The following is a 12,613-nucleotide window of genomic DNA, read 5'->3' on the forward strand; positions in this document are numbered from 1 at the left end:
CAGTTTCTTTTGTTATCCATGGTGGTTTTGTTTCTGAATGAAGAAAGAGCACTAATAAAACAAAACGAGAAACATTTCTGTCTTTGAACTTTCAGAGGTTCAGTCTATTTGGTGGGCACACTTCTTGACCACTGTGAGCTCTGCAGAGCCTGTCTTGAGTGTCATGAGAGAGGTCCGAGTTCACTGTGTCTCCAAGGTTAGGACCACTGGCTCCATCAGGGTATCTTGGACTTGTTGTTTCAGTGTTTGCAGAGCATGTTGAAGCTCGTAGATGTTTTCCATTGCATTGGAATTGCTGGCCTCTTGGTCATATCACATACAATGTGGGAACTGGATGTGGATTCACAACTGCTGGTTGCCACTCTTTGGTTCCTGGCAAGGGAGCCATGTGTACTTCATCTTCAGCTTGGAATGGGAGGTGGCTTGTCAAGTGTGCTCTGTGATGATAAAAGTTTTGTTTCTCCTTCTGTCTATCCAGGCATGACATGATTTCTTCTTTGCTGTGTGTTGCTGGATTTAACAGGTTGCAGCATGCTAGCACTGGCAGTTTTTATTTCTCGGACGACAACTCATCAATTATTGTGCAGGGGAAAGGTTGACTACCTCCAAAGAATATGTTTTGTCAGTTTTCTTTCTCCACAGTTGTTTTACAGTTCGTATGTTCTTCTCTGTCTGAACTTTGAAAATGTGAACTTAATTTGTAGTGTTCAATTCAGTGCTTGCTACAGAACATTGTGAACTCCCTGCTGGTAAACTGTGATCCACTGTCACTTCTGAGTTTTACAGGAATTTGAGTTTGTCTATGACATATATATTAATATTAATAATAATAATAATGTACAGTTAGTTATATACCCACTGGTCAGGTTCTTCAGTTCATCCACTTCAGTGAATTTTGAATAAAAATCAACCAGGATTGTTCAAACTCAGATATGTCCATTGACACCTCAGCAAATGGGTAGTCCGGTATTTTTGTTGGCATTAAAGGTTCTGCTGTGTTTTGCTACTGAAATGTAGCACATTTTGAGCAATTATTTACTGTCTGCTCAATTTCTGCATTCATTGCAGGTCAGAACATGACTTCCCTTCCTCATTGTTTGCACTTCATGATTCCCATGTGGGATTCAGGGATGATTGCTGGCATACGTCCCTGAAGACTGGGGGGTATCACAATATGCATGCCTTTGTAGATCACACCATCAGATATTGTGATCTCTGCATGAGAGCCCCAGAAGGGTGTGGGAACTGGTGGCAGATCAGTTCTGTTGTCAAGCCAGCCATCTTGTATGACATCTTGTAGAGGGCCTAATTCTTCGTTGTTGTTTTTTTTCTGAATCCCTTCATACCTCCCTTTGGTGATAAGAGGAAATCCAGGCTATTGACAAAGTGTAGCTGGGAAATATCAGGAGACTGGTCTGAAAGAGTTGCTCTGGAAAGAATGTCAGGAAGATTATGTATTTTCTCATCCTGTACACAGCATTGAGATCATACCATTGAAGGTTCATCAACATTCTCTGTAGCCTCATTGGAGATGATAGTAATGACTTTTTAAAGATCTGTTCTCGTTGCTTGTGGTCATTGAAGACTGTCACTGTTGATCCCAGAATGTAACAGCAAAATTTTATACAAGCAAATACAATGGAGAGCATTTATTTTTTCTGTCTGTGCATATCTCTGCTCATTTTCTTTGAGAGATCTTGATGTATATATATGTTACTGGTTTTCCATCTTGTAACAGGACTGCTCCAAGGCCATGTTTTTTGGTGTCACACTGGATTTCCACTGGTCTTCTGGTGTAGTAAACCAGAACAGGGGGTTTGCAACAAAGGTTTTTCAACCTTGCAAATGCTTCATCTTGAGATCCTTGCCAATCAAACTGCACACCATCCTTTAGCAGTGCTCTAAGGGGGCTGCTTTCTTCACTGAGATTTGGGATGAGTTTTCCCAGGTAGGTTGTGAAGCTAAGGAAACGTTTCACATCTTCCTTGTTTTGTGGAGTTGCTATTGTTTGTATGGCTTTGACTTTTTCTGGGTCTGCCATCAGTCCTTCAGATGTTAGCAGATGCCTGAGATATGGTTTGCTGGACTTGCAGAAGTTTAGTTGTTTTTTTAATGCAGCTCTAATTTGTAATTCATAGTTCTGTCTGTGAGTATGACTTTTTGCAAGATTTGTCATGATGTTCATCATTGCAACCAACAACAAGGATATCGTCCATGACGGCACAAGTTCCTGAGATCCCTTCCAGCACCTCATCCATAATTCTCTTGAAAACTTCTGGTGCACATTTGATACCAAAGGGCATAGACAACCATCTATATTGTCTTATTGGTGTGTTAAATGTGGTTAGGAAAGATAATTGTTCATCAAGTTTGATATGAAGAAATCCAGACTTTGCATCCAACTTGGTGAACACTTTTGCATCCAGGATATCAGCTATTATATCCTCAGTTGCGAGCATAGGGGGGTGTTCTCTTTGGATGGTGTTGTTCAGATCATGAGGATCAATGCAGAAATGGATCTTGGCATTGCGTACTTACACAGACATAGAGCTGACCCATTCAGTCGGTTCTTTGATTTTTTTGATTTTTTTTTGATTTTTTTTTTTTAAATGTGAACATCTGCTTCCATTTCTTTTAGTTTGTCAATAATCTGCTGGCGCAGTTTTAAGTTTGATTGAATATTCTCCTGGAAGTGTGCCAGTATTTTTTCAGAGTTCTGGAAATTCAGACCAAATGTCTTGGAGTTCATCTTCTTTCTCTGAGATTTTCTGGTTGGTTTCTATGACTGTTGCAAGGCGAGCAATTAGACCTCGCTTTTGTGCTTTATCACTTGAAATGGTTGATGTTGATGATTTCAAACTGAACATGCAGTTTGTTTTTGTTACACTAGAGTGGTAGAGTAGTAGTTCCTACTGGGTAGATGTGATGGTTGGAATAAGAGCGAAGAATTCTTTTTGAGGTGGAGGGATCACACAACTGTGACAAACTTTCAAAGTCTTTCAATTTCATGGTGTTGAATTTTGTCCCAGTATCCATTTTAAAACTGATCTTCTTTCCAAGCACTTCAGCTAATTGATCCCGTTTGTTTTAATTGTCTTCCAAAATTAGTGTTATATGAATGACCAGTACATCAGAGTCTGGTTCAGAATCAGATTTGGAACTGATTGCGTTGACAGTTCTCCTCTTTTGACACAGACAAACATATGTCCAATGATTTGGTCTTGAACAGTCTGAACATGTGGTTCCAGTTGCTGGACAGTTTCCTCCTGTTTTTGAATGATCTTTGTCTTTGTCTCTCCCATATCACATGCACATAGATGTGGATGTGGTTGCTGTTTGAGTAGGCTACTGAACTGCTTTGAGTCTAGACTCAGTTTTGGAATTTTGTCTTTATATTTTTGTATTTTGTTTTGATGATCTCTGTGCATGGTTTTGACATCAGTCCTTGTTATGACAGCATGTATAGGAATAGATCTTTCTTCGTTACTGATATGCTTTTGTTTCAGTTAGAGTTCAGGCTGTTGTCTGATCTAAATTGCTCTTGCTAGCGTTAAAGTTTCCCCCACATCTAGCAGTCTTTCCTGTACGTTTTTTTTTCTCTCTGACCCCTTATATTGATAGATTAAAATATCATCAGTATCAGCATACTCACAGTCTCTGAGAATCAGGTGTAGATTTTTCACAAAGTTTTTAAACGTTTCATCCACTTGTTGTCTTCTCTGTTTCAGAGCTGTCTCACCATGCACTTGTTTTTTCTGGGCTTGATGTATGTTTCAGATTTCATCAGAACTGAAGCTGGATCATTTTTGTCTGCATCTTGCTATTCAAGAATTTTGTAAATTTCTCGACCTTGGGCACCAGTCCAGGTACCTATCCCAGGTGCCTTGTGCTTGTTGTTCAGTGTTCACAGCAGTCTGTCAAAGACCAATTCAACGTGATCTTTGAACCTTTGAAACTCTTGATACAAATCTGGCTCTTCCAATTCAGTGCACAGATGTTTGAAGTTCATTTCTGTCAGTTTTTCTTTCTTTTATTTTCAGTTTGTACTCTGACAAGCTGAAGTGTCAAAATTATGCTTCTGACACCTTCTAACGTACTCAACTTTTGGCAAGCCAACAGTCAAGAGACGATGTGCATGTGTAGCCTCAGTCTAAGTTGAAGAGGCAGTTTATAGTTGATTGGTCAGGTACAGTTCACAGGTCACATTGTATATGTTACAATACTAATCGAGAGCTCAATGATACTAGTAGAGCACATGTCTTACAGTTTACATGGATCCAGTTTTCATCAAAGATATTGTTCTGGTGACTGGCTGTAGTAACAGCATTATTTCCGTAGAAATTTTAGGTCAGTATCACAAAATCTTTGCACACAAATGCAAAACACAAAAATGGTATTATTTTTCAAATACATAAATGTTCTGGTATTGGGTTAACTTTATTATTCAGTGATTCACTGAGTATCACACATGAGAAACGAATATCTTGCATCATGTTTTTAAAGGCATTTCAGTTTGTTAAGGGCTGATGCAAAATATTCCTAAAAAGTTGAAATTTCAATATGAGAGAGAGAGAGAACGAAATTCTTTTCTTCTGAGGATCAAAGATAAGCATGGGTCTACTCTCTCTCTCTCTCTCTCTCTCTCTCTCTCTATATATATATATATATATATATATATATATATATACATACATACATATCTATCTATCTCTGTGTGTTTGTGTGTGTGTATATATATATATATATATATATATATTATTTATTTGGTGGATGAGTGGGTGTAAATTTTATTGCTAGATAAGATTAATCTTGATTGACAAGCATATGTGTAATCAGGATGAGCTTGATCTGTTGTGGATTAGGTTGTTTTGTTTTTTTTTTGGTTTTATTTTTTTAACTGGAAGGCTTACACTTTGTATTTCAGGCAGCCAGTTGCAAAGATCAGCTCTCTTCTATGGGACCAGTTGTAAGGACTTGGAGGTTGACAGGTGAATTTTTATAACACTATTTTTTCAGTATGGAGCATTCTCTCTCTTCTCAGTCTCTCTCTCTCTGTCTTTGTCAGTTTGTGTGTGTGTGTGTGTGTGTGACTCCCTCTTTCTTTTTTCCCCACTCACTCAGTGTCTGTCTTGTGAAGGAGGCTAAGGAATGTGTATTGTGTATATATTGATGTCATAACTTGGAATGCAATAGTTAATCGCAACTTGTACTGATACTTAAGCTGTATACCAGATGCATAGCATCAACTATTTTACTTATGAACTTGGCAGAAGGTGGTTTCACTTTCAAGGTGGTGTCAAAACAAAGTGTGCGAACTGATCCACATAGGCTACACCATATTTACTGTTGGAACATACAAAAAAAAGAGGGGTAGGGGGAGGAATGGGGGGGGAACAGATACCAACCTTTCACATTTATAAGCCCAACACCCTGATTAGGCCTTGATAGCATACCATAGGTTTGTGTAAAATAGCATAAAATGGAATAGAATAGGATGGTTTGACAACATAAACAAACAAGTGAATACATAAAGATACAGCAAAGTGAAACATGTAGAAGGCAATGACAAAAAACACCACCACTCACACACACACACACACACACTCTCTCTCTCTCTCTCTTCTCTCTCTCTCTCTCTCTCTCTCTCTGACTTCCCCTTCCCTCTGAAGCCCAACCCTCTGCCAACAAACATATGTACCCAGGCCCCACCCAAAGCAACCATATCCACACACACACACACACACACACACACACACACACACACACACACACACACACACATGACATATATATTATGTGCAGATCACAAATACAGAAAGCATCACTCAAGGGTAACACATAAGCAAACAGACATACACACATGTAACATTGATCCCACAAATAGACCACATGCTTGCATTTGTGCAGCTATTCATATATAGCTCATACAGTCTACACTTACACAGAAATTTCCCCCTCTACACTCAGTCTTTTACACACACACACACACACACACACACACACACACACACACACACACACATGACTTGAGATCATGCCTCTGTGTGACTTAATTCCTGATCTTAAAATCATTGGCCAGTTGGCATTGACAACACAATAATCCAAACTGAGTTCTCTGTTGCATTAAACTATTTCCTTCTGGAATTAACAAGATATATTCATATAAGTGTTTTAACATTTGCAATCCGTAACTATGTATTTTGGAAGATCCTGCATGTGCTCACAATTTATTGCTTTTATCTGTTTGTTTTTGTTGTTGTCATTGTATTTTTTTCCCCAACATTTTTATTCAGACAGAGGTTTACATATACAAAATTTATACTTTATGCATTATGAGGTAGAGACATGATGATGTTCTAAATATTGACAATTCCACAACAACATAATATAGGGAGAACAATACACATCCAAGAACATATCAATCCCAAGGTTACACTGTAAAGCTTAATCTTGTACAAAACAGTTCCCATTTTTTTTGCACATATGTACTATGTTCCATAGTCATGTTAAAAACATAATTGTCCACTACATATGCTTGTTTGAGATCTTTTAAGAACATTTGTAAAGTTGGCTTTATTGATTCTACATTTGTGTTATATGATATATAGAGTTTTGCTATCAATAAAATATGTGAGAAACATCCATCAGTTTTTTGACTCACTTATGTAAACAAAATGAGTCTATGTTAAAATGTGGTGTTTGGTTGTCTCTGTGTGTGTCTGTGTCTGTGTCTGTGTCTGTATGTAAGTATATCTGTGTGACAGTGGTAAACTTTAACATTGCCATTTTCTCTGGAAATACTTTGTCTGTCAATACCAAATTTGGTTTCAATATAGTAGGAAAAAAATTTCCAGTCATACCAATATTAGGTTGTAAGTCTCCTGAAAAGTTGTATTTCCAGATCATCAACAGTTTATTTTGTTGAGGCTTAATCTGGATTCAGAAAACATAGGCTGTGCTTGGTAAGAAGGCGGCATGACCTTGTTTTTCTTGTTTACAATTAAAAGAAAAGAAATACAAATTCTGGGCAGAGCACGTACAGTGACACTAAATACACCATCGACATGTTTGCTGAATATAAATATTCTAATGTGGACATTGAATTAACCAGAATGAACATAAAAGAAAAACTGGATCGACCGTTTCACTGAGTTTCGGTCAGCCTTGTCTAGGCTGGTCTGTGCAGATCTTTATTTTATTTTTTTTGTTCGCAATTAAAAGAAAAGAAATACAAATTCTGGACAGAACACATACAATGACACAAAATACAGTATTGATGTGTTTACTGCCTATGAATATTTTAAAGTGGATACTGAATTAACTAGAATGAACATAAAAGAGAAACTGAATCAACCATGTCATAGTTTCCCTGTGAGTTCAATTAACCTGTCAAACATCTATCAAGATCCAGAGAAAACAGCTATATGTTGCAGTGTGCTTGAGGCAATGGAAACGTTTTCTTTACCAAGATATACCAAAATTAATATGAATTAAACAGCATTATCACTTTGAATACCGCAATTGATTTATCACGCTTAAAAGCATGCTTAAATGTTATTATTTTAATGTCATCGGTAGATCTGCAATAGCTCTGTGACAAAGACAAGTTCTTTCCACCAGAATATGCTTGGTTTGAATCTGCTCTCATGCTTTTTTTCTTCTTTTTTTTCTTTTTTTTCCTTTTTTTTTACCCAAAGCTTTATAATAACAAATACAGAACACATTTTAATGATTAAAATTTTTATTTATTTACTTCTTTTTTTTTAAGTGTGTATCACAAGTGAGTCTTGAAGGCCTTGCCTCTCTCGTTACTTTTTATTTTGTTATTGTTATGTCCAAAAAGCACCAGAGTATCATTAAGAGCAAGTCTACTACAGCATAAACACTTAAATGTATTACAAATTCTGTCCAAAAAAAGTTGTACATGATTACATTCCCATAGATCATTTAGAATTGTCTTTTTTACCATTGCAGAATTTATGCTTGTTATCTGGGAGCACTCCCATGTCAGAATTTGTCATAAGAAAATGATAATTAAAAAAAATCTCAACTGGAACCATCTTAACCTTATCTGTAAAAGTGTTGGATTTTTCTTGTATTGAAAAATGTATTCTTCCATTCAAGCTTGTTTTCAAAGATTAAGTCCCATTTGTAACAGGTGGTAGTTCTATTTTTCCAGTTAGTACATTGTAGAAATACTAAAGTCCTCTGAGAGCTTTTATCATTACAGTATGTGCTTTATTAAAGCTGGGTCCATTCTGATTGTTGTTTTCCAATACTATACTCTTTTCTCTTAAAAAGCTTCTTTCCAAGTTTACACAACCAAAACATTCCGACGCTGGGACTCAAATATCTTGGAATTCGTGAATATTTAAAAGTCTTCTATTCTGTTTCACAAAATCTTTTTTTTTATTTGTTTATCTTTTTTGCTGCCCTCTTATCTGCCCACACCACTCATTCCCCATACACAGCCACACCAGGGTTCATCTGTCAGTGTCCCAGTGTCAACAGTCCACAGGGAACCACCAATGTTAAGTCGCTAGGAAGCCACACACCAGAGGAGACCCAGCACTGCTGCTGAGCCACTTCAGTGGTGTTCAGTAGTGCCCATTCTGATTTAATGTATTTAGGACATCACCTACAAAGCCCCCTACTGACGACAGTATCAGTATCAGTAGCTCAAGGAGGTGTCACTGCATTCGGACAAATCCATATACGCTACACCACATCTGCCAAGCATGCAGATGCCTGAACAGCAGCATAACCCGAGTCAGGCCTTGAGGGAAAAAAAAGAGGTAAATGATTTTTTTTTTAAAGAAAAGAAATCTACATATATAAAGAAAAAGAAAAGATAATAATAATAATAAATGAAAATAAAATAAAAAGACAATAATGATGATAAACAAATAAGCAAATAAATGTAAAACATACAGCCTACACACACAGAGAGAGAGAGACACACACACACAACACACACACACACACACACACACACACACACATGTGCACAGAGCTCTCCTGACATATGTTTACACTTACACACTCATACACGCACACAGACACGCGCACACACACACGTACACACACACACACACACACACACACACACACACACACATGCTGCCACTGATAGGCCGCAAGAGGGATGGGAAAAGATCTCTTGTACCAGGAACGTGGCGTCTAGTGTGTTGCTCAGTCTATTGTATTTAATAATAATAATAATAATGGTATTTATATAGCACTGAATCTTGTGCAGAGACAAATCAAAGCGCATTGGCACCAGTCTTTCACACGCATGCATAACTCTAAAACTGTAGAAACTAAGGACAAGGAAGAGGCAGGCAAGGGAGGCTATTTTTGGAAGAGGTGGGTTTTAAGGCCAGACTTGAAAGAGCTGAGTGTGAAGACTTGACGAAGCGAAAGAGGAAGTTCATTCCAATTGCAAGGTCCAGAGACAGAGAAAGAACGGCGGCCAACAGTCAAGTGTTTGAATCTGGGTATGCGTGAACAGAGTGGATTTGAAGCCGATCGTAGTGAGCGAGATGGAGTGTAGAGGTGAAGGCAGCCGCAGAGATAGGAAGGGGCAGTTTTGTGAATATATCTGATCTATAACATAGAGTGCTGATCTTGTACTTTATTCGGTGTGAGACAGGGAGCCAGTGGAGATGTTGCAAAAGAGGAGTGATGTGCTCAGATCTTTTCTTTCTGAGGACAAGTCGGGCAGCAGAGTTTTGTATGCGCTGAAGGGACTGAATGGATGAAGCAGGCAAACCAGACAGTAGAGAGTTACAGTAGTCAAGGTGAGAGAGAATGAGAGAAACGACAAGTCTAGATGTTGCATCAGTGGACAGATATTTCCGGACGGCACTGATGCACCGCAGTTGACAGTAGCAGGACTGACATGTCTGACTGATAAATTTTTGCATGGACAGTGTATTGTCAAGGACAACACTGAGGTTCCTGACTGACCTGGAAAGAGGGGTAGATGTACTGCCAAGTTTGATTGTGTCAATTGTGATGGAAGACAGTTTTTGTTTAGTTCCTATGATCATTGCTTCAGTTTTGTCCACGTTCAATTGTAACTTATTTAGAGTCATCCTGTTTTGAATGTCCAGGAAGCAGTTGGATGTTTCTTGCAAGAGCGACAACAATTTTTCAGGGGTATCACTCTTCTGGAGTTGAGTGTCATCAGCATAAGAATGATGACTGATATTATGGCTGTTGATAATTTCAACGAGAGGAGCAGTGTACAGTGTGAAGAGCACTGGGCCTAAAACAGATCCCTGTGGGCCTCCATGTTCGATTTTAACGGGTTCAGATTGGAAATGATCAACAATGACAGAGACTGGAATCGATCACTGAGATAAGATTTGAACCAGTTTAGAACAGTGCCGTTGATACCAAATGTAAAATGAAGACGGGAAAGAAGGATTGAATGGTCTATTGTGTCAAAGGCGGCTGACAAGTCGAGAAGAGTGAGAAGGGAAATTTTTCCTGAGTCGGACGCTATCAGTAGATTGTTCAGAATGTTGAGGAGAGTGGTTTCGGTGCTGTGGTCAGCGCGATAGGCAGACTGAAATGGGTGGATGAGATTGTTGAAACAAAGGTGGTTGTTGAGCTGCTTGAGGACAGCTTTTTCAAGGAGTTTTGACATGAATGGAAGATTAGAAACTGGTCGATAGTTTTTCAAAATGTTTGCGTCAAGGTTGGGTTTCTTCAGAAGAGGCCGGACGATTGCAGTTTTGAAAGTGGATGGAAACGTTCCAGTGAGAAGGGATGAGTTGACAACATTGGTGATTGTGGGGAGAAGCTGTGAGACACACTGGGAAAAGACCGAGGATCGAGCTCACAGGATTTTATTGTCATTTCTTTCAGGATTTCATGAACTTCTGTTTCAGTCAATGGATTAAAGGAATGGAGAGGAGTGCCGCAGAATTGTGGATCAGGATGAGCAGGTTGGAAAGACATTTGGTCTAAGATGGTACAAATATTTTGGACTTTGTCGAAAAAGAAAGAGGAGAAGACATTGGGGAGTTCAGATAAAGTGTAGGCAGAAGGAAGAGGAATCTTTTTTTGCAGTTCCAAGAAGATTTGACATGACAGAGTAAAGAGATTTGGTGGATGTGGCATTGAGAACTTGAGAAGAAAAGAAGTTTGTCTTTGCTGATGAGATCATATGTTTGACTTTATTTGTTTTCGGAATATTTGATTGTGGACTTGCAGTTTTGTTGATCACCATCATCTTTCCAGTTGGCGACGTTTGCGTTTTGCAAGTCGAATGTCTTGTGTGTACCATGGGGCGGAAGGTCTGTCAGGGAGCATGCGGGTGTGTGTGTGTGGGGGGGGGTGGGGGGGGGTGCATGTTCATCCAGCAGTTGAGAGAGGACAGTGTTGTAATGTGTGGATACGTCGGTACAGGAAGAAATTTTGGAAAGGCGTTCAGCAGCTTGAGAAGAAAAGTGTTAATGTTGATGGATTTCAGGTTGCGACGAGTAACAGATTTTTTGGTTCTGGTAGGTTTTGAAATATTAAGCAAGAATATAACAGCAGAATGGTCGGAAGAAAGTTTGTCAGTTACAGTCACTGACGCAACCATGGCACCAGAGTCACGTGCGATGAGCCAGTCCCACGTATGGCCAGATCTGTGTGTTGGTTCTGTAACGAACTGAGATAGAGAATGAGTGGACAGTGATAGACATAGGCCTTTGACATCAGTGGAAGTCTGGTTGTCGAAATGAAAACTGAAATCTCCGAGGATGATAAGTTTGCCAGAACGAAGGTTGTAGTAATCAAGTAGTGTTCGGAACTCATCGTGGAAAAGCCCACAGTGACTCTGTTCCGTTTTGAAGAAATTTGATCAATGTTGGGTTGGAAATGATGCAATATTCGTTTGATTTGCAAAGCATCGTGCTCTGCCTTTCATGCTAGACTTATGGCCGCTCCCTCGTCTACCTTTAATTCTTCGAGGCGATCGATGGTGTGATGGCCTTGTACCTGTTCTTTTTGGTATTCTTTGACTTTTCTGAGGATTTCCGATTTTCCTAGATGTAGGCCGCTCGTTGTTGTTGCGTTACCGACAAGTCTGTCAGCTTACTCATTTCCCTTAACACCCGCATGTCCTGGGCAGTATGACCATGTAAGTTTTTTTAATCTGAAAGTTGTGCATTGCCTCATGCCACTCTGGGCTTCCCACTCCACTTTCAATTTTCTGTATGAGGTTCATTGAGTCCGTCAGAATCATGGCATGTTGGTTCTGGATCTGGATCAATACGTCGCTTACATCCATTTACTGGCATAGGTGGGGTTGCGCAACGCGTTGGTGTTACTGGCTTCTGGCTTCTGGTTTCCAGGCATATGGATAGATGATAGCCACTGGAGCTACTGACGACAATGGCTTAGTCGCGGAGCCAGAGTGAGTGAGTGTCCCTCTCAGAGTAGAGATTGCCACCATATCCATCCAACCCATGAATCTGCGGACACAGAAGACCTTGTCAGGACTCGTCCCAAACACAGAAGTGGAGGGGTTTCGAAACTGTGGTAACCATGAGAGCAGGGAAGGCCACATAATTTGGGAATTTTTTTTTATATTGATGATGAAGGAAGATGACGATGA

At 39.2% G+C, this 12,613-nt stretch overlaps 1 protein-coding gene across 1 annotated transcript in view; it reads left to right on the plus strand.

Moving 5' to 3' along the window:
• LOC143284769 (large ribosomal subunit protein mL42-like) overlaps positions 1 to 12,613 on the plus strand; it is a 43,733-nt gene that overhangs the window by 10,362 nt on the left and 20,758 nt on the right. Inside the window, exon 2 of the mRNA XM_076591739.1 lies at positions 4,925 to 4,988. Within this exon, the coding sequence (XP_076447854.1) occupies positions 4,925 to 4,988 (64 nt within the window). The remainder of the gene's footprint in view (positions 1 to 4,924; positions 4,989 to 12,613) is intronic.

The sequence above is a fragment of the Babylonia areolata genome, chromosome 8 (assembly GCF_041734735.1).
Source record: "Babylonia areolata isolate BAREFJ2019XMU chromosome 8, ASM4173473v1, whole genome shotgun sequence".
In the NCBI taxonomy this organism is placed as follows: Eukaryota; Metazoa; Mollusca; class Gastropoda; order Neogastropoda; family Buccinidae; genus Babylonia; species Babylonia areolata.